Here is a 22677-nt window from a genome sequence, read left to right as displayed (position 1 = left end):
CATCATTCCAAGGCTAAATGACCCAATTAGTACAATATCATTAAAATAAAAAACTGAAAAGAAAATTTTTAAAATTAAAATCAATGCCACCTATTACAAAGTTGTTTATTATTTTTTCTACTACATTTTCCAGTCTAAAAGAACAAAATTTTCATCATCTCAGTAAGAAGTGCTTACAATTCCCCTATGGCATGCCTATTTAGATCCCTAAATCCCTAAGAAGTAACTTTTGTACCAGACATCATTCCAGCTCTTCTATACATGCCTAATTAGATTTCAACCCCCAATCACCCCACACCGCCCCCCCCCCCCCCCAAAAAAAAAAAAAAAAAAAAAAAACCAAAATGAGCAAGTCAACGGATTCCTTAGGCACTAACTTAGTCCTTTGATGACCGTCTAGCTGCCTTATGCATCATGGTAGACTAATCTAGAAGAGCTAAGGATATAAAACTACAGTATACTAAATATAACTAAAATATGGTACCTGGCTTGGCTGTGTTTGATGACACAATAATTATGCTTTTCAGCAATTAAAAAATAGTTTTACACCAACTAAATTGGATTGGCTATATAGATCCTCTAACAAAAAGTTAAAACAAAATAGTAGAAAAGAATTAGAGCATTGCACCAGTAGTTAAATAAACAATCTAACTCAGGTCAGCAACAAGGATCAATGCCCTCCAATTGGCTCAATTCGACATCACACTAGGGACAAGACCTAAAACTGTACACCTCTTTCCTAGCCAATTCCCCTCCATAGTCAATTTAGGCCTGCCACTGTGGAAATGCTTTCAAATGGAATTTTGGTCATCGTTTTTTGGGTTAGATGACAAATGGTAAATCCACCATTTTTGTAACACTTAACTCTAATGGTGGTTTAATGGTCCTCTCTTGATCTGGAATGTATTGGATGCGAATTTAATTTGTTTTGTAACATTTAGGTCTGATGGTTAGTTAGATGGTCCTGCATTACTATGGAATGCTGGATTTGGAAATAAAATTTCTTCTTGTGCATAGATATTTAAGTATAAGCATGGTACTTTTTGTGAAAATATGGTAAATTTTTGGATTTGGGAGTAGCTCTGATAAATGATAAGCTACGAGAATGTCGATTGAGGCAGCAAAGCCATGTCCAAAGGAAGCCTCTAAATGCCCCTGCATGGAGAAGGTATCTAATCTAGATCAAAGACCTAGAAGAACTAGGGACAGACCTAAGATAACCTTAGGAGAAGTGGTGAGAAAGGATATGCATAGCTAACTTGTATCTAGTATGGCCTCAAATAGAGCTGATTGGAAGGCAAGCTTCTTCTTCTTCTTCTTGTGCCCAGAGTTCAAAGGCATTCCCAGTTTCCAACTGAATGAGCTTTTGAGGCACATTGCATTTTGATGGGGCCGAAATTTTCTAGGCATATCCTTGTCATTATTTAGTCACTGTCAAATTTCAGATCTACTTGAGTTCTGATTCTTCTGAACATGCCATTATAATGCTTTTACAAGATTGAGGGAAAACTTTATAAACAGCTAGAAGACTAGCGATGATGTATGAAACTAACTTCAAAAGGCGGTAAGAAACAAAATTTAAATAAATGTGTAGCTGATGCAGACAGCCTATTTGGACATATTTTCCCTAAAATAACCATAGGGTTGGGTTATGCAGGCTATGGATAACGTGGAAACTAGAGTAACTTAGCCCCAAATATCCCACAATTGAAAATAGAAACTAGGTGCTGAATTAGAAGGTTAAGTACAGGAATTTTGGCCAGACCTGGATCAAGGTGATGCTTATATATAGGTGAAACACTGCCGCAACTTTCACTTGTCCCCCCCCCCCCCAGTGGTTGGACTGAGAGATGAGACACTGGTCACCAAAATAGAAACATATATTCTGCAGACCAAAATAGCCAGCGGATTATCTTCAGACTCAGTTTGAATAAGGAACTGATAGAGATGATCCTATGCTGCAACTTTCACACCATTTGAATGAAATGAATCTTAATTTATGATGAACTGAAATTAGAGAGTTTCTGAAGTTTCTGCTTAATTAAAGACATGCCTCGCCTCAATTGAATGAGGACCAGTAGCCAAGATCTTATTCAGATTAGTTCAAAAATTGGATGGGTTTGGGAACTTCTGGGTGTATAGGGGTAACTTTCTGTGGTCAGTGAAGGAGATGGTTAAGTAGATGTCCCTAATGTCAGATGGGAAGTTTAGGATAGGCTTCAAAGAGAATGGGTTAGATTCTGTCACAAACCACCTGAATGTGCTGCATAAAAGATGCCAATCATCTTTGGACCATTGATCTAGTACCATAACCATACCTCCCATTCATAACACAATCACAGGCAAGAAGATTGAGGATCTAAATAACTCCGTAGTATTAATAAATAAGGAAATCTAATGGTAATACGTTACCCAATTTGAAAATGTTCCTGAATGAGAAAAAATTATAAAGTACCATGGAATTTTAAATAACTAACAGTCTCATATCTCCTAATCTACTAGATGAGTCCCATATGAGCACATGTAGCATGCACACAACATCATGGTCGGTATCCATCTTCCTGCTAGGCAACTGCAACAATGCCATCCCCTCCATAATCTTGGGTCTCTTGCTTCACAGGGACCCCTACACGTATTCCATCATCTAAAAGGAGAACTAACCATGGAATGAGTTCCACCTAACTCGTGAGGGCAACAAACAACATCCAAATGCATGAGCAAGTTACAACATATATCCCTCCACAATGTATACAAAAATATGCCAGTCTACTATCTACAGCAAACACACATTTGCTAGGAACCAGCCCCCTAGATGTTCAGTCTCCATTTCTCATCTCATATCACACCCCTCGGGGTTACCACTCCTCACCTCGACTGGGTTATGGGGGTTCTGTCCTTTCAGTACTCATAAAATCAAAAGTAGAACCACTAAGTGGTTTAGGGATCCAATCTCCACTCCTCACTTCCACTAGTATGTTAAAGGGATCCAGGCCGCACTCCTCACCTCAACCAGGGGCAATGGAATTCGGTCCACTCCACACTCATTAACATCAAAAGTAGAACAACTGGGTGGCTAGGGATTTGGTCTCCACTCCTCACCTCTAACGGTAGGTTAAAGGAATGCAGGCTGCAACTCCTCAACCGGGGGCAATGGGATTCGGTCTACTCCACACTCGTAGCATCAGAAAGTAAATCAGTGGGTCTCTCCTAGCCATGCAACTATATGAATTATGCATTCATCATGTTAAATACAGAGAAAAGGGTGTGTGAATGTGTGTTCCATGCTATTCCCTTTACCCCCATTAGATACACATATTTAACAAATCACAATCCACATGTCAAGTCTTACCCTCATATCCATAACCAATTTCATGATCAAGATATAAAACACATTGTTGAAGTATATGCAAGAACAATGGGCTGTTTTACTGTTCACGTGAACAGTATTATACCAGTGATGCTTGTTCCTTTTCAGATATGCTACTCTACTTTCTATTTCTAATGTAGGACTCTTGCCACACAAGTTTTGGGAGTTTCTATAAAGCATAATTTCTATTTTATGTTAGTTACTAATTTCGAACTTTCCTTTTTCAGTACTTTCTATTTTGGACAGATTTTAGGATTATAAAATTATGTCCATAAGTTGTACTCTTTATTTCCTTTTTTAAAGGGCAAGATAGCTTGCTTCTCAAGTTGTAATCTAGATATTGATAACAATAAATAAGAGGTTGCGATTCTAGGAGTTCTAAGCTAGAATTGCAGTCTTCTGTGATTCCTATCAATTCTTATTCTTTCTTCTTCTCTTCTCTTCTTTCTTTTTGTTTCTTCTTCTCAGTTCTCCTTGTTATTGCACTGTTTTGGTTGATTAAAGTTTATTTTCTAACACAGATCCTGCTAAATTTCAATATAAAAGGTATAACATGCCCATTCTAGTAAATTCACATCCACCCCCCATATCTTTCAGTACATGCATGTCTGAAACCATGGTTGTCAAGGCGACTAAAGCAATTGGGGCACTAATTAAATGCCTAGGGGATAAAGTAGCGCATAAGTGGCAATACAGTGCCCAAAGTGGTTGGGGCCATTTTTTTAATACAACTACTTTCTGTGGCACATATAGTATACTAAAAACTGATAGTTTTATGATAGAGCCTTGGGATCACAGTATTATGCTACATTAAGGAGGGAGGGGGAGAGAATTAGGGTTGATTAAGGGTTATAAATAGGGGTAAGATGTTAGGAGGAGTTAAGGATTATTTATGTGAGTGCTGGGCAGCCGTAGGCGGAGGGGCAGCAATGTGCTATGTGGTTGATTGGCACCATTGTAACCAGCTTATCATTGTTCTTCGTTATTCTATCAATTAAATAATATTAGTTTTGCATTCAGTTCGTGGGTTCTTAACAAATTGGCATGTCATAGGGCCTTGAGATCACAATATTATGCTACATTAAGAAGAGAGAGAGAGAGAGAGAGAGAGAGAGAGAGAGAGAGAGAGAGAGAGAGAGAAAATTAGGGTTGATTAAGGGTTATAAATAGGGGTAAGATGTTAGGAAGAGTTAAGGATTATTTATGTGAGTGTTTGGGCAGCTGTAGGCAGAGGGGCAGCAATGTGTTGTGGGATGACTGGCACCATTGTAACCAGTTTATCATTGTTCTTCATTATTCTATCAATTAAATAATATTAGTTTTGCATTCGATTCGTGGGATCTTAACATTTTACTACAAGCTAAACAAATAGTAAAGAACCATAATTATGAAAGATTATCATAAAGAAGCAAACATAAGTTCATCTCATCATAATACAAATATACAATAGCAATTAACAACATAATGTAATGACATTATAAAATATGATTCATGAAGCTGAAATAAATAACTATTAATATTATATTCATACATGGTTTTGTAGAATTATTTAACCCTTTTTTTCATAAAAGAATAATTAACCTAACAAAGGTTTCAAGAACATTGAAAATCCTCTATACAAAACTTAAAAAGCTCATCTTATACATTAAGCGGGGAAAAAAATTTGTTGTATGGGGAAAAAATATGCATGATTTAGTCTACCATATATACAATTATTGGCTAGGTGCTCAACTTAAAAATCCAATTTTTTTACTCAACTTTGTTAAGTTGAACAAAAATTCTCAAATCCAAATCGGAATTCAATTTGTCTGCTTTTTTGACCAAATTGATAAATTAATAGATCACATTATTCAAATAGTTCTCCAACTAATGATTCCCGAGTCTGAAATGAATAACTTCTATATTTGTATATAGTTTTGTAGAATAAAATTTGATGTTTTAAAAAATACAAAAAAAAAAGTTGCAAAATGTCAAAAAAGTGAGCATTTTAGCGCCTAGGCAGCAATTCAATGCACCGACGACAAAGTGGCAACGCTTAGGCGATAAAGTGGCTGAAATCTTGCATGTCAAAAAGCAGCTAAAAGCCTAGGTGGTCAAAAAAACTGCCTAGGCACAAAAAGAGTCTAAAAAAGATTTGTTCATGGCATTTAGTCCTACAATCATTAATAATATTAGAATATAAAATTCATAAGAGAGCATAAACCTAGTTCTAAGGTCTAACACACTACCTCTCACCTTGGTTTTGAAGTAAGTTCACTTGGTTTGGTGTAAGAGGGGTTGTGCAATCTTCCCAAACTGATGTTTCAAACCCTAGACAGATTTTATAAAGTTTAGTACACATGTGGCAACAATCCTAGAGGCCATAGGCTTCATTTTATATGTTTAGCATGTGGCAGTTGATGAATCTAGGACCTTGCCAATCGATCCAATCAATGGACTTCAATAGACCAGCTCCTTTCCTTATTGAACTTTAGCTCCGAGGTGTGTGGGTTTTGGTCTCAGGCTTCTAAATAAGGTTCCTTCTATTCCAATCCCTCTATTCATGGCTTTCAGGCATGGTTTGCAACTAGTTTGAGTAGAATTCTTAGGGTTTCATAACTAGGCTTTGATATTTACATAAATCTGAAGTTATGATCTTATATAAGGTCTTTCATTGTTCTTCCAATGGGAGACAAGCATTCCCAACCCATATTCTAGGGCTTTTGGATTCTCACTCACCTAGGCTTGAGTTAATGGATTCTAAGGTTTGAACCCATCGAATTCAACAAAGTTTGACAGGAGGGTGAAAGGGACAGCTGTTGGAACTTGGAAGTACGCTTGAGGTTCCAAATTGGAATAAGACTCCTCTTTTAATCATATATTTTGTTTTCTTACTGGTTTCCTATTTGATGTTAGATTGATTTCCTAATAAGTCTAGGATTAATTTTTTATTTGTTTTTCTCTTCCTAATCAGACTGGGATTTACTCAGATTGTAACTATAAATACCCCATACCTTTAGAGCAATAATCTCTCCAAATTACAACATGGTATCAGATTCAACTCCGGTCCATCATTGAGCACCCTCCTCTTCTCATCTTCTCTCTCCCAATCGGAAAGCACAAGGAGGGGGGAAAGGGGAAATAATTCATCAAAGAAACTCACCTCTGATTCTCCTTCTTTGTTCTCTTAGCCTACAACCAAAAAAACCTAGAAAAGCTCCATCAAACCCTAAAACCTGTGACCTCTGTCGAATCCTAACCATTGTCTACTACTATTGACCACCACCACTCTCTTCCGTCAGGCTCTACAAAAGCTCATTGCACCACCACCTTCCCTCTTTTTCCATTACCATTCACCTGCAAATCATCATAGAACCATCCCACCACTAAAACCTTCTACGACTTCTTGTTCTTCCCTCTCACCAACAACCTACAACGTGTTAATCAAACACCAATTTTTCCATCGCAAGAAAACTACAACTCCATCACTGGTCTAAAGAAACCATTGCCCCATCTTCTTCTGAGGCGACAATCAAAATCCTTCATACAAATAAAGGGACTGAGTACTTGATTGGAGCATTCCCTTCTTACCTAGCTGACTACGGCATTATACACCAGACCAATTGCGTCAACACTCCACCTCAAAAATGGGGTCACCGAACGTAAGAATAGACATCTACTTAAGGTAGCACGTTCCCTTATGTTTACTATGCATATGCCTCCTCCGTTTTGTGGTGATGCGGTTCTTACTGCAACATATCTAATTAAATGAATGGCTTCTCAAGTCTTAGACCAACATTGCCCCCTTGAGGTTATTTTAGGGACAGCAGCCTTTATAGTGCCACCTAAAGTTTTTTGTTGTGTTGTCGTCTGAAACCACCATGTTCATAGTAAGTTGGATCCTCGTAGGTTAAAGTGCAGTTTTTGGGTTATCCTCCTATATAGAAGGGGTATAAGTGTTATCATTCTGGTTCTCATCATTTCTTTGTCTCTATGGATGTTATGTTCCCAGGAACAAGTACCTTCTTTTTCCCCTTCAGCTCTTCAAGGGGAGAGCCTTAATGAAGAGGTTCTAGTGTTGATTCCTCCTTTCGATATTTCTCCTGAGATTCCTGCAGATGATCCTCATCTAGAAGATGGAGTGATCGGACAGGACCAGCTGGTGGATGATGTGCAAGGGGAGCCTAAACCTCCAAAGACCTATCAAAGAAAGTAGCAGGTGACCCCTTATGAATCAAGCCAACTGGAAGCTTTGGTTCCTACCTAAAAAATCCATTCCTCCTGGTGAGTCTGACTCTAACCCTTCTTCTAATCCTACTTTGGACTTACCAATTGCATTGAGAAAGTAGTCACTAACTTGCAGCAAGCATCCTATTTCCAATTATGTTTCATATCAGTCCCTATTCCAAGAGTTTCAAAGTTCATTTCCTCTTTGTCCTCTACTTCTATTCCTAACACTTGGCAGGAGGCGTATATTACTCCAACCAGAAGGAAGCTATAAATGAAGAAATGCGAGCTCTGGAGAAAAACAAAATGTGGGAATTGTGACTTTGCCCACAGGAAAGCAGATTGTCGAGTGCAAATGGGTGTTCGTGATCTAGACAAAGCAGATGGGATTGTTGAAAGGTATAAGCCAAGATTGGAAGCCAAAGGTTTCACTCAAACTTATAGCATTGACTGCCAAGAGACATTTGCCCCTGTTGCCAAGATGAACACAATCCAGATTATTCTTTCGTGTGCAGTTAAAAAAGGATGGAATAGTTAGATGTGAAGAATGCTTTTCTGCATGGAGAACTCCAGAGGAGGTGTACATGGATGTGCCACCTAAATATTATACTACTAAGACTCATAGGAAAGTGTGCAAGTTGAAGAAGGCTTTATGTGGGCGGAAGCAATCTCCAAGAGCAAGGCAATGATTCTAATGGCTATAAGCAAAGTAATGTAGACCACACTTTGTTTATCAAAAGAGATGGTTCCCACACTGCTAAACTTTTAGTATATGTGGATGATATTATGATCACAGGCAGCCGGGAGGATTAGATTTCAGTATTGAAGACTTTTTGGGAACCGAATTTTAGATTAAAGAAATGGGAAAGCTCAGATATTTCCGAAGGGTGGAGTTGGCATATTCTGTCAGTGGTGCATCTCTCTCTCAGAGGAAGTATACATTAGATCTTCTCGAGGAAACTGGGATGCTAGGAAGTAAGCCTACTGAGACTCCCATTGAGCCTAACCTACACTTGAAGGCAAATGAAGGAGAACCGATTGACAAGACAATGTATCAAAATTTTGTGAGAAAATTTATCTATCTATCTCACACTAGGCCTGACATCACATTTATATTCAATCTTGTTAGCTAGTATATGCATATCCCTACTCCTCACACTTGGATGCATTGTATCGGAACTTGAGGTACTTAAAGGCCATTCCAAGAAAAGGGATCTTAATTTCAGCTCATCAACATTTAAAGATTGAGGCATACACAGATGCGGATTGGGCAGGATGTCCAAATGATAGGAGGTCTAACTGTGGGTATTGTGTATATGTGGGAAGTAACCTTGTGACTTGAAGAAGCAAGAAATAGGTTGAGTTTTCCTAGGTCCACTGCTGAGGCCGAGTTCAAAGCAATCATTCAGAGCATTCGTGAGGTACTATGGCTGAAAGGGCATCTTCTGGAGGTTGGGACGTATTTGGAGGTTCCTATACAATTGTACTCAGACAATAAGTCAACGATCAGCATAGCTCACAACCTAGTATAGCATGGCAAGACTAAGCATGTGGAGATTGACATGCATTTCATCAAAGAGACGGTTGAAGTTGGGTTGATCCGTATCACCTTTGTTATTTCAAACAAGCAGCGAGCTGATGTGCACACCCAAGAGCTTAAGCACGAAGGTGTTCAGTAGTATTATTGGCAGATTGGGCATGATAAATATCTACGCCTCAACTTGAGGGGGAGTGTTGGAAGCATGACTAAGGTTTCCTAATTGGAATAAGACTCCTCTTTTAATTATATATTTTGTTTTCTTATTGATTTCCTATTTGGAGTTAGATTGGTTTCCTAATAAGTCTAAGATTAGTTTGTTATTTGTTTTTTTCTTCCTACTCAAAGTGCAATTTACTCATATTGTAGCTATAAATACCCCATTGGGGCCTATGAATGAAATATACCTTCAGAGCAATAATCTCTCCAAATTACAACAGCAGCAAAGTGCCTTTGTCAATCCTTCGGAAACAATGGAAAACCTTATTAAATCTACACATTCAACCATCCTTGGGTTTCCCCAAGTTTTAAGCTTGTATTCAACGGAACCCAGGTTCAGATTCCATTAGCCATGATAAGGAAATGGAGGCAAGGAGCAAGACTTACCTGCATTAAGAAGTTGCTCCTTGAATTCAGCAGCCCCAGGTGCCTCTTCAGCAAGGTGGTAGTCCTCCTTTAGGTTCTCCTTTCTCTCTTACTTTCCTTCCCATGGTATATAATTTGAATTAAGAGTCTAGGTAGGTTCTAAATAGATTTTTTTTTTCCACCTTTTGAGTAGACAAAAATTAAACTTACGAGTTTAAATACCCCTTATTTTCTATAGGGTTTAAATAGATCAAATAGGAGGTATTTACGGTATTAAGGAATCCCGCTCATGAAGCGCTTTAAAACTCTTGAGTACATTCGGATCTACCGATTTGAGCGGGTGGTCGATTGGCTATTGACCGCCTGATGGACCATCTAATAAACCACCATGGTTTTGACAACAACAGGGTTTTGACCCCTGCGCACTATTTGCCCCCATAACCCAGTCGATACAATCCTGATTGCTATGATTCTTTTTGCATTGTTTCCAGACTTAAAGGGCGTTTCATAAGAAGGACTTGAGTTCTAATTCTAGCCCTATCCTGTCTAAATATGGCTGCTAACCTACCTGTACAGCAGTTCTCAGACTAAGTATGTCGTATTACTTAATCTTCCGTCTATGTGACGTGCATCCCTTGGAAGCATGCAATCCATCTTTCCAAGCCGTAGTGATGGCGCCTTTCCTCCTCTCAAATTCCACTACAGCTGCCTCTGTAGAGTTCACTCCATCATCTTCCGGGGATCCAAACTCCAGTACCTGCTGCCCACTCAGATGGACTATAGCATAGTAGTGCTTGATCTCTCGGACTCAGATCCTACTCTACAACAATGGGTTAGGGTCTAGAAGGTTTACTACAAATTTACCAGCTAACAGGAAATTCTTATTATGGGATGAAGATGGAGTAATCTCCCCAGAGAGGTTTCGATGGTCTCTAGGCTTAAGAATTGGGGGTTTTGGGTTCAGATCCACCCTAAACAAGTTGTCTCTAACGTGTGATCTGATGCTATCAGCATCTCAAATTCTGCCCAGATCATAGATTCAAAAGTATAACCACATAAGGATAGTCATAATGCAAAAATCCAAAGGGCATAGAGTAATAAGCCCAATATCTACAATATACAGAGGAAAAACTTCACTCATAAAAAAGTCCAAATGACACTAGTATAGTCATAATACAACTCTCTCAAGCTTTACATCAAGTAAATAACATATACAATAGAGTATCAATCAAGGTAATAAAGATGAGTTGGAACACAAAATTGGGAAGTGGAACCCAACCCTAAGGGACTCATTCAAGCATAGGCACATGGACAAGAGGCAACATGCTCCTCGGTCCCATGCTTCGCATGCTCCACTTCACTATAATTATCAGAACCAAACCCCTCCTGCTCCATAGGATCACCTACACCTGAATCATGGTCTGAAAAGAAAGATTACCACAACGATGAGTTCAATTGAACTCATGAGGGGGAAACATAAAAGCAATAACAATTCAAATGGATGCATGACCATACTCAACACATGATATGCAGAAAATAGCAATACAAGTCCACTAGTTACATTTTATGCCAATCATACTGGGAGTCAACCTCATATATCAGGCTGTCACTTTGCGCCAACTCCCACCTTGATAACCTAAGAAACTACTGGATGTCCCTCAGAGGGATGAAAACAAGCGCCGTAGTTCGTGAATGGTCCCACAGCTCACCTAATGGCCCCACACAGATTCAACTGTTGCTTAGGGAAACCCGCAAGTAACACAATTACAGCAATACTCAACAATTTGTACCATGGTTACCCAACACTTCTGCCCTTGTTGATAAGGACCATAAATTGGGAACACCTAGCCATGCAAGGGTCTTCTATGTATCATGCTACTCAAATAAAAAGGACATTAGCCCTAACAAATTCAACCATTGCTTTGGGCTAACACCCTCGATAACCCTAAGTTCCCTTGTGGCCCCTCGTGGATTCCACTATCGCTTTGAGAAACCCTCAATTAACCTTATATTATGGCCCTCACAGTTTCAGCCATCACTTTTGAGAACCTCGTAAGTAACACGACAAGCATATCACAACAATCCCCATCATCTGTACCACGGGTTGTCCAAGACTTCTACCCCTGTTGGAAAGGTTGTAGAATGGGGAAGGTTACCTAATACAATCTAGCATGATGTCATGAAAGGAATATATACAAGATGCCACCATCCTCGTTCTCATTCTCATTCCCATTTGCAATCTCATTCCCATCCACATTCTCATTTTGATTCTCATTGTACTAATAACACCACAATATCAATTATTTAATATAAATAAATGAATGAAAATAAAGATGATTGATTATTCATGGTTCATGCAGTGAACAAGCATAATACATGTATATAAAGTTAAGAATCGCATCTAACAGTCTAAGCACAACCGAGTTAATGAATTCAAAGTCCATTCCATCGTTAGGCCTCTCCATGTGAGCATGTCTTCCCTATTTTATAAGAAACAAGTGTTAATTTGGTCTGAAAACACCCCAATTTGGCTTCCCCTCAATCCTACCCCAAACCCCATGTTGCTGAGTCAGCCGATTGATTGACTCAGTACCCACAGGTCGATTGGATCCTTGTTGCTGACAAAAATGAAATCTGGGGATTTTGGGGGTCTTGATCCCAAGGTTCTATTGAAGCTTCTAAAGGACTAGGGAGCATCAATTTGGGTTTACAAACATGAATACCATCCTTATCGGCAATCAGTTCATGAGGTTTAACAAGGATTTTTCAATTCTAAAAAATCTATAGTTTGCGAGTGAAGGGGACCCAACCTTGCCGCATTCAACTTACCTTTGGTTGCTTACACTCCTACGGTGAAAAAAAAAAATGAGGAATCAATTGTTCATGGTCTTCTTGCAAGATCAATCCATTTCTAAGCTTAAACCATGGAAATCCAAGGACATAGGCCTCAAACCAATACAAAAATGGTAAGGATAAGTTGACAGCAAGCTTAACCAGCAGGAGTTGCTGCCCAGCGGTCTCCGGCAATATCCGGCGGATTTCTGGTGCTCACCTTTCCTTCCCCTCCTTCCCTTTCCTTATCAAGAGTTGATAATTGAAAATGAAGGTTTAGTAGGGTTTTAGGTCCTCACTTACCAGAGGGCACATGGGTCTTTTAAGTCTTATTCCACACACCCAGCAATGTCTACCCCTTGATTGGCACCAGTTGATTGGTGGGTCAACCACCATATCAACATGTACACCCCGATAGTAATAGGGGATTTGACCCCTGTCCACTGTTTGGGCCAGATTCATCCGATACAAATCGATATGCTATGATTCTTTTTGCATTGCAAACTAGACTCAAAAGAGATTCATTTCATGTGAAGAAACCATTGTCTAATTCTATACGAACCATTCCTTAATTTGGATTTTGAACATATCTGTCGTGCATAAAGCAAGATGCTTAAGGTTTCAAGAGTGTTACCTGAGGGTTCAGTGTCTGAAATCTTCATGTTTTTGAAGTGGGTGATCCATCTTTCTATACATTTTGCACAACCATTTCAAAGCCCATCCTCTTCTCCATTTCAATGACGGCTATATTCATGGGGTCCCCCACGTCCAATTCCAGGAATCTAAGGTTCTATCCTTTATGCTACCCACCAGAATGGACCACAACATCATGGCCTTTGTGTTGGCAGGTCAGGGTTCTACAATATGTTATTCAAGTTATGAGTATTCAGGTATGAGTTTCACAAAATTTGGGCTGTTTTGGATGGCTGGTGTGGAAGTAATACAATTTCTTGATTTTCAGGTCAAGAAACTAAGGTTTAAACAAGATCAGCAAGAAACTAGAGTTAGACTCTTCTGTTTAGGCTGCAATTTGGACCCAAGGTAGTGTTAAGAAACAGTGTATGAAATTTGGCTAAACTCTGAAGGTTAGTTCTCCAGATCTGAGGGGTGGTTGGTTTGGCTCAATGGAGGTTTCTTGAATCAGAAAAAAGGGAAGTTAACGGGAAAGAAGGGAGATGGGGATCTCTTACCTAAGCAAAGAAACACGATGGCTGGATGTGTGTAAACTGATCCCACAGTCAGCAAAAGGGATTAGGATTTCAATCCTAAGCACCTTGAAGCTTTTCTGGCCTTATACCACCAGGGCAGTAAAACACATGATCTGCAGTTCTCCACCAAAGAGGATCTCCATGCAAGAACTCAAAAACCAGGTTAGCAATGCAAATTTCTAATCAAATAAACAGTAACTTTACGCTTCCCTCTTACGGGTTTTATACATGCCCTTGGCCCGTCAATCACATTGAGGACTCTATGTCCTAATTACAGTCTAACTGAGAAATAAACTCCTAACTAAATTAGGAAACAGGATTCCAATAAAAAGAGGACTTAACTAATTACTAACATATTGGCAAACTAGCCCAACAATTTAAAACAGTATATCCTATTTCAGGGGAGACCATTTTATTACAAATAAATCTGAAATACAAAAGACCTAGTTCCCCCTAATTAAACTAAAATGAAACTACTAAAATAGCCGAAATAAAATGCGGGGCAGAAATCTATCTTTGCCTATGCTTCCCGCAGATGTGGATCTTGGATCTGCATCAAGGAGTTCGATAGTGGTGTAGGGAAAATCGATCCCTGTAACACTTGTGTGCCAATTAATGGAGATCCACAATGATTACCAAAAATGTATCACAAAACCAAGTTAAGCAACATCAAACAAATCAACCAAACGAAAAAAGAGCACACGAATTTTAATGTGGAAACTCTCAAGATGAAAAGGAAAAACCACAGGACTTTGCCCAGGTACATCTTCCACTATAATAATTAATGGGGTTATAATAATCTTCTCTAGAGAACACTTGAGGCTAACAAACCACCAAGAATGAAATAACTATCTTGGCTACCAACTCTACTTACAACAAGGTGGATCACAGAATAACAATAACAAGTCTGACCTCAATATTGGCAGTGACAAACATAAGAACTGCACCTTTTTTATTTTTCCACGTCAAGAAGTTGATGCCACACCACCTTAAACCAATACCCAAGTAGAGATCTTGTAGAATCAGCTTCAACATCAAAACCTCATAAAGAGAGAGAGTCAGAGACATGTTCCTTGTAATTGTAGCTTACGAGCACCTCATGTATTTATATCAAATCATGAAAGAGAAGTAGACATAGAGTTGGTTTCCAAAACCAACCTTATAATGAATAGGGAAGTGGCTCCTCCACATTCCACATGAAGAGGATCCATATTCCAACAGGTGGATGGATGAAAAGGTGAATTGAACAACAGAGAGATGATATGGAATCAAAGGCCAATAAGCCCAACAAAGCTTGTGAGATGGAGGGAAAAAAGAGTTCAGCAATCCAAGTCAAACACCTATTTGCATGGGAGGTTCCACCAGCAACTTGATAGTAGGGATGAGCAGTAGCACCTTAGATTGTCTTCTTGAAATTAGCCGCAGCAAGTTTTAGTCTTCACCCATCTTAATTGGTTCGGCTTAGAGATGTTCACTGTTGTCCCTCACTCATTAGAGGCTACATCAGTAGCAGCAAACACCAGAGCAATTAGAAGAACTTTCGGGGGGGGGGGGGGGTTGGGGGGGGAAGTTGGGAAAGGTTCTCTAAGCTGACAGGGAAGGAACACTAGCAACCGCCTCTATCTCTCTCTTCCTCACTGCCTCCAACATAAGGAACAATTTGTCATACATCATTGTTGCAATTCATTATGCAGCTTGCTTAGAGAATTCTCTCCCACAAAATTAATTAGAGATCTTTTAGTAGGCACAATGCATTATGGCTTCAGAGGAAGTCATCTGAAATAAACATAGATATGCATAACAAAGATCTCTAAATGCTGAAGGAGTAAGATGATTTTGATTGGCAGGGCAAAATGAGCAACGGGATGCATAAATGACTTAAGAGACATGAAAGAACTAGTATTGCAACAAGAATGAAATGATGGGATAATGGTAAATAGGTCGAGTTTAATTGGAAGAAAATCATTTTCTACCAAGTAGTTTTAGTACAAAAACTGTGACACCTAGCGGAAAGCCCCACGCAAGGTGGGGCATTTTGATTGAAATAAGCCCCAAATTTACACACAACAGATCAGGATTGATACCCAGGTTGAAGAACTAGCCCTCTAGTTCTAATACTTTCCAATTATCTTTCAGTTGCTTAGCTTTTCCTTTATAATTACTGGTGATTAATCTATTCTGTCATGGGCCTCATGGGCACAAAAGCATAAAGCCCTAAAGAAACAATTGACATAGAAACTGAACTTCATTGCACATATACACACAGTATGGCATCCATCTTTTAGACCCTCGACATGACATAATGAGAATAAAAGTGATACTATCAGACAGCTTCCATTTTAAGCCTTCAACTTAATAGGTCATGGGAAACCATATAGTCCATATTTCTTCTCTTAACCCTTTGAAAATCTATATAGTGTTAACATATATAGGTGTCACACTGGAAAAAGAATGAAATTTTGCCTTTAGTTAATTCTAAATAGGTTTTCAAAGGAGAATGTATGAGTACCTTAGATGAAGATTTTGCTTTACTCGTGTCACTGAATAACCATTGTAGTCGATCAGTGCTTTCTTTTGTCCTACCCATTAGAAGAAGACCGCTGCTCTCTCTATCAAGACGATGAACCTAATGAAACATCAAAGTGGTTTTTTTTTTTGGATAAGCAATAAAATCTTTACTGAAAAGTAAAAGGATAAAGACAACATAGTTTCTCTATTACATATATAGAGCAAATAACATTTATACCCCTGTGTTTGCAAACAAATACTATTACGCCCCCCGAAATGTATTCTATTGCGTGTGCACCTCTTGTGTTTTGAATTATACAACAGTACCCCTATTGTTAGAATAATAGAGTTAAGTGATAACTCAGCATGTACTGTATTTTCCAAATTACCAATATTACCCTTCTTTATTTCAAACCCTAAAAGAAAAGACATTCAAACCCTAGAACTTGGCTGAACTATCAGTAGAACTTTAAAGCTTTTCATATTCAAACACGACATCTTGAACCCTTGATAAAGCAAAGTTTTCTCAGCAGTTCCCTAGAAAGAAGTCTGACTCACCCTGAAAATTTACTGACTTTTACGTATATATTTTATTTTTTAAAACTTAGATTAAGATTCAATAGGGGTAGAAATGTCTTTTTATGCTTAAAACTAATGGTGTTAGGCACAGGGGGCATTTGTAAAAGAATAAATTCCTGGTGGTGTAAAAGTAAATGTTTGCAAATAGAGGGGGTTGTAAATGTAATTTTACAAACTAAATAATATATTTTCAGAACAGCTTATTCAAAAAAAAATTCCCTCCCCGCTCATAATCATAGAAAAAATTTCAAGGAAAACTCAAGTTTCGACCGGGTGAAATGGGAAACCTAGGTGAGAAACTGGGAAATTTCACGGAAACTTTTGAATTTTTTTGTCCAAGTTTCGACAGGTTTTAGGGAGTATTTTAGGGTGGGACTCTGCATTTAAGCTAATTAGAGTATAAAGAACTCATTGGCACATGCATTTTGCTAAAAAGGTCAACGTAGATATGTCATTCAATGTACATAATATCAATGTAGAATTGTCCGAGAAGTACACTATAAACTTAACTACTTAAGCACATAACATTTAATATATAATTTCTTACTTCAAAACATCAATTACAAAGTAACTGACAATAAAAGGAAAGTACAACTCAGTGCCAAAAAGAGTGCCTCGGTGGATCCATTCTGTGAGCTGAGTAGTACTATACCTGTAACATCATCTCTTCCAACCAACAAACATAAACATCCCGTGACATTTTATGCCCATGGTTGTCAAGGTAATCAACAACTGCAACTTTATTAGTCTGGTCATTAACATGCCTAAGATAACTAGTCTAAGGGAATACGCAATTTGGATAGGGAAGTCCTGATCAAAGGGTATTTGTCGTGGTATCTGGGAAAACATGAAGGAAAAAAATTTGAAAATTTGTGAAAGTTATGAAACTTGCAGGAAAAAATCTCAAGTTTCTACGAAATTTCCCATGTTTCCCACAAAATTTGGGAATTGTTTTTTCTCATGAACTAGCTGGTCCAGCTGAGTTGAACCAAGTTTCGACAAGTTTAGATGAAATTTCGACGGCTTCGATCGAAACTTGGGGTTTTTTTCGATCCCCTAGTTTTTCGTTTTGAGGTTCCCAAAATGGGAAATTTCAGTCGAAAATGTCGCAAGTTTCAACCGAATTTTGTTCTGTGCTAATATTAATTACCTTTAATGGTGGTCTTCTTTTCTTTTGTTCGGGGGACTCGAATTTAGTATTCGGTATGAAAAGTGAAAGCCTCATCTGCAATTTGTGGCTAGATAACTACATGCACATATATTTTCAAAATTACAAAAAGATTTACATAGAATTAGTTCTCTCAATAGTCAATATAGACACCATCTCTAATGAAGCTCTTTCAATATAACTCAATTACTGAAACAAGCCAATGAGATCAGGGACCACTAGCACAACATTTGTGAGTTTGATTTACAAGTAAACGCCAAACACCTTACCCTCCCTTCCAAGTCACCATGTAAAAGCATATATACATCTTTCAGAAAATGGAATGTAACCATATCCAAGCAACAAAACAGAACCTATTTTTTTGCATATTCCCCAAAATTCTAAGACTCTTGGAAGGATTTCTTGAAATATATTGAAATATAGACTGAAGCAATAGAGCTCACCAATTTGGGACCCTCTTCATAACCATAAGATAATGCGGCAGCAGCTAATGCATCCATGCTATTATGAACTGGCATATTTCCCTAGACAGCATCAAAATTTCAACAAGGATGAATAAAGGAACTAATTTAGTCAACAAACATGGGAGAAAAAAAATTACCTGCAGGTCACATATTTTACCTTGACTGGCAATTTGGGGGGCTTATTTAGTACAATTATAGCTGGGTCCTGAAATTTCAGCGCCATTAATGATGTTAATAGCTCATAAAACAGCATAGCAATAATAAACACCATGAATGACATATATTAGTCTCCAGTGACCCACAAGTAAAAATTATATTAGGAAAGCAGATGATAAAGTTCCTCTAGTCTAGGATCCAAAGACATGGCTGACAGCGCACCAATCCTCTAAATTTTTGTTCAAATTTATTGCAGAACAGGAGAGCAATGACAAGTACATGTAGGATATTTAATTTTGACTGTTTATATTTGTAAAAACTGACTTGCACTTGCGTTCAAGCAAGTCTAAAACCTAGACCATTATCAGAGCAGCAACCCTACGAGTACCCAGGTACATAGAGAAGAGAAGTGAATTTGATTTGAGAGAAAGAAGAAAGAGCATGCCTTGTACATCACAAGCCTTTGCAAGTACTCAATCTCATCAGCATTAGGATAAAGAGTTCCACTGGGTATTGTGTCAAATCTCTTTGAAATTTTAGCCTCAGCAACTGAAACAGGTACATAAATTCTCATACCAGCCTCCATGACCTCACTAGGACTTATCTGTATGCAGATTGTAAATCTATAGATAAATAACCTCAAAGAAAATGAAATACAGTTTCACTAGAAAGGTGGAGGGTGGAGGGGGGATGAGGGACTGGAAAATCATATGAGATCAAATAAATAATAGAACACATGTCTACTACAAGATAATCTAGAAAAACGAGGGGAAAGCATCTGTACCTTTCTCAAGGATTGCAATTGACCTTGCCTGTCCAAGGATGAGTCATCCATATTATGGCATTCTATCTGAACCTAAGAAATGCACAAAAAAGGAGTCACTTTCATATGAATTGTGTATGTGGAATTTATTTCATATCCTCAAGAGAGGATGCAAAATTATTCTTTTAAAGAACACACAGTCAGAAAACATTAAGGATAAAATTCAACCATCACCAAACAGATAAAAGAGGGAAAAAATACACTGATCCAATCAATTCAATCTGGAGTTTGTTGTTTAAGCTCTTAACTGCACAAATAGAGGGTTATAAACCCTTGTCTTAAGCTAATTGAGTTCTTGTCAACTAAGTCAATATTTGTATCAGTAGTTCTGCTTAAAAATGATAACAATGGCAAGCCAAGGCAGCAAACAAAAATTGAGTAATAGCATCATTAGACGTCAACCTTGTAAATAAGCAGATATCCATGTCTTTTGTCAGAGCCTCTGGGTGTCCAACAACATTTACAAGATAGACTACCAGATAAATTGTTTTTAAATATTAAAGCACTTGCTAAATGATGGATACCATCCTCTGGAAATGAATAGAAGGAATGAGTAACCTGTAAACCAATCCAGATTGATAGCTCTACCATATAAATTGAAAGAAGGGAAAAAGGGAAGAAAAAAAAAGTTACGTTATAAATTCCGACAGAAAAACATAGCTACAGAAGAAACAATATGCATAGTGTTACTCCTGCGAGCCAGGACTCTGGAGGTAATGCCATCAACTTAGTTAAAAGCTAGAATTTGGCCCAAAGAAGTTGACTCAGCAAAACCCCTACATTTAACATCTGTTGTCAAGTGCAGAGATAGATCCATCAATTCATATTCATCAGCAATCCTCATTTTCAAAAATACAGATGCAGAAAATGAACATAGAAGAAATCTTCACAAAATCCTCACCAGATAATAAAAGTCATTCTGTGGATGTGCCTGTGCATCGTCTGCATGTGCTTGTGCATGTATGCACACGCACGACACCACAGAGGAATTCAGACATTTAAAGCTTTCATTGTAACCATACGACGCAGATTCGAATGCCAAAAGAAGAGCCTCAAAGACATAGAACTCCATACAGAAAATGGGTCCAGTGTAACAACTACAAATTCAAATGAAAACCAGCAGCAGTAACAATTTTTTTGAAAGAACTTCTGTCCTAAGGAACACAACTAGGGTTTTTATTCATCTGATTGCATTCCACAGGAGTGATCCACTTGTCTCCTGTTCAGTGGGAGCTGATTGGAAGCATGATTCTGTTTGATAAATCAGGTTTGAACTTGTGTTCTGGTAGTAATGTTAACATTTTCTCTCCCGCTCATAATAAGGGGGGAAAGGTGGACTCTAGAGGTGACACTAATTAAGTTGGGTTACATAATCTGTCAATCGTTCTATAAATCGTCTTGCAAAGAATTTTTCTTACAAACTTATAAGGATGTGCATAATTTGAACCCACTTAAATTAGATATTTTGGAATCCACATTGAGATCTTAACATATAAGGAAAAGCTCCACAAAATAACCAGAAAAAAAGGAAGGAAATTCCACCGTGCATATACTCTTACCAGGCCCTTGTTGAAATGGGACTGAATCACAGAGCCAGGGATGTCATCAAAGTAGTACTTTAACCAGCTAATGGCAGTGACGTGTGGAAATTTCCCAAGAACACTGGCTGACCTCTTCCCAGGAAGAGGCAAGCCTGGGAATGCAGGGAGTGAAAGTAGCTGCCGAGGCTTTGGACCCTCTTTTGGACAGCCTAGCTGGGCTATGTTGTTGAGCACTCGGATGACGGGGGCCGCATCTGCAGGAGAGGGTGGTGATACTCTAGAGTAGTGCCGAATCACATACAGTATACTGCCACGGAAGTGCTTCCTGCTCATTACTGCACAAAACATAATATGTGAGAGAGAGAGAGTAAATAATGGAATTCATGGGATATTCTTTGTTTTCATATGCTTTTAGAAGTGGAAAATTATTTTTCAAGATCATAGATGAAGAAAATATTTTTAATTATTCTCAATCAAAACTGTCCGATTTGTGGGCCTATACTTTAGATTCATTAAATAACATCGGCAGACTTACGCATATGGTAGCACCTGGATTATCTATCTTTCTATACCAGATAGGTAGCATCAAACTTAAAGACACGAAAAATCAACAGGATCTCCAATAAATATTTAGAAAAGACATACCTGCGATTAGGTTGGTTTCTCTCCTGATCACTGGCCTCATTTATTATCATTTGAATGCATATGGAACAATACAATGTCTTATCTACCCCTAATGGGGGAATATTTACAATAACTAAAATAACAAATCTCTAACGTTTGGTTCCGCAATTCTCTGGAATCCCCTTATGTAGGGAATCATAAGTCTCTGGAATCCCCTTATGTAGGGAATCATGAGTCTGTGGAATTAGGTTATGTAGAATCATTTTCATAAAAAAAAGTTGTTTGGTTACCCTGATTCTAGAAAGTGAATCTGTCTAAAAAACCATTTGGTTACCTTGATTCTGAAAATGAATCTGTCTGGAAAACTGTTTGGTTACCCTGATTCTGAAAGTGAATCTGTTTGAAAAACTGTTTGGTTACCCTGATTTTGTGAGTAGATTCAACTTATATCACTTTGAACAACCATTTATTATTGGGTTGAGGGCTACTAAGATGACAATTTTTTTTATTTAATTTGGATTAATTTTTTTCCCTTGTTAAGTGTAATATAGGATTTTATATAAGTGTAACTACATAATACAAAACATGGCAAGACCAAAACTTTATGAGAGTACCAAATTAAACAAACCACCACCAACAACAACTTGAAGTACTGGATCCAATGTTGCATGATCCTATAATTGAAGATAAGAGGTTTGACGAATACCCAGTTTAATTAGGATCCCTTTCATGCACCTGCTAATATGAACCTCTTGGATCTCTTTCTATTTATAGCCAACTTGCCATTGGCTATAAATCTAAGGTCCATACTTTGTTAATGGCATCGCAACAAGTGTGCAAAAAATTGAAGGAAGTGAAATTAAATGGGATCAAAGTCCAGGTTAAATGATCAAACACTTGATCATTTTGTAGTGTTTAACTCAAGTGAGTTTATATTATGTCTTAATTTTTTCCTTTGTTTACACCCAGAAGGTATTCACTATACACTACGGATACATGCTGTGAAACTTTTACCACTCACTCTTAAGCCTCATATACCATCCCAAGATTCCAAACACCAACAGGGTTTTTTAGTGGTT

At 38.1% G+C, this 22677-nt stretch overlaps 1 protein-coding gene across 2 annotated transcripts in view; it reads right to left on the bottom strand.

The window, feature by feature from the left end:
* The window catches only part of LOC149029054 (Pseudouridine synthase family protein), a 52076-nt gene extending 30721 nt beyond the window's left edge, over positions 1 to 21355 (bottom strand). The window contains exons 1-6 of one of the 2 annotated variants that reach the window (XM_089140289.1): positions 20993 to 21355; positions 19395 to 19466; positions 19056 to 19214; positions 18612 to 18659; positions 18434 to 18514; positions 16245 to 16361 (exon numbers count right to left, since the gene is read on the bottom strand). In XM_089140289.1, the coding sequence (XP_088996415.1) occupies positions 16245 to 16361; positions 18434 to 18514; positions 18612 to 18659; positions 19056 to 19214; positions 19395 to 19466; positions 20993 to 21322 (807 nt within the window). In that variant the 5' untranslated portion in view covers positions 21323 to 21355. The remainder of the gene's footprint in view (positions 1 to 16244; positions 16362 to 18433; positions 18515 to 18611; positions 18660 to 19055; positions 19215 to 19394; positions 19467 to 20992) is intronic. The other variant, XM_089140293.1, reaches the window with a different exon arrangement.
* Positions 21356 to 22677: the final 1322 nt, after the last annotated feature.

The sequence above is a fragment of the Hakea prostrata genome, chromosome 1 (genome assembly GCF_041222555.1).
Source record: "Hakea prostrata isolate BN-2017 chromosome 1, UWA_Hpros_2, whole genome shotgun sequence".
Lineage (NCBI taxonomy): Eukaryota > Viridiplantae > Streptophyta > Magnoliopsida > Proteales > Proteaceae > Hakea > Hakea prostrata.
Note: the sequence above shows the minus strand (reverse complement) of the source record. Positions and strands in the feature narration are given on the sequence as shown.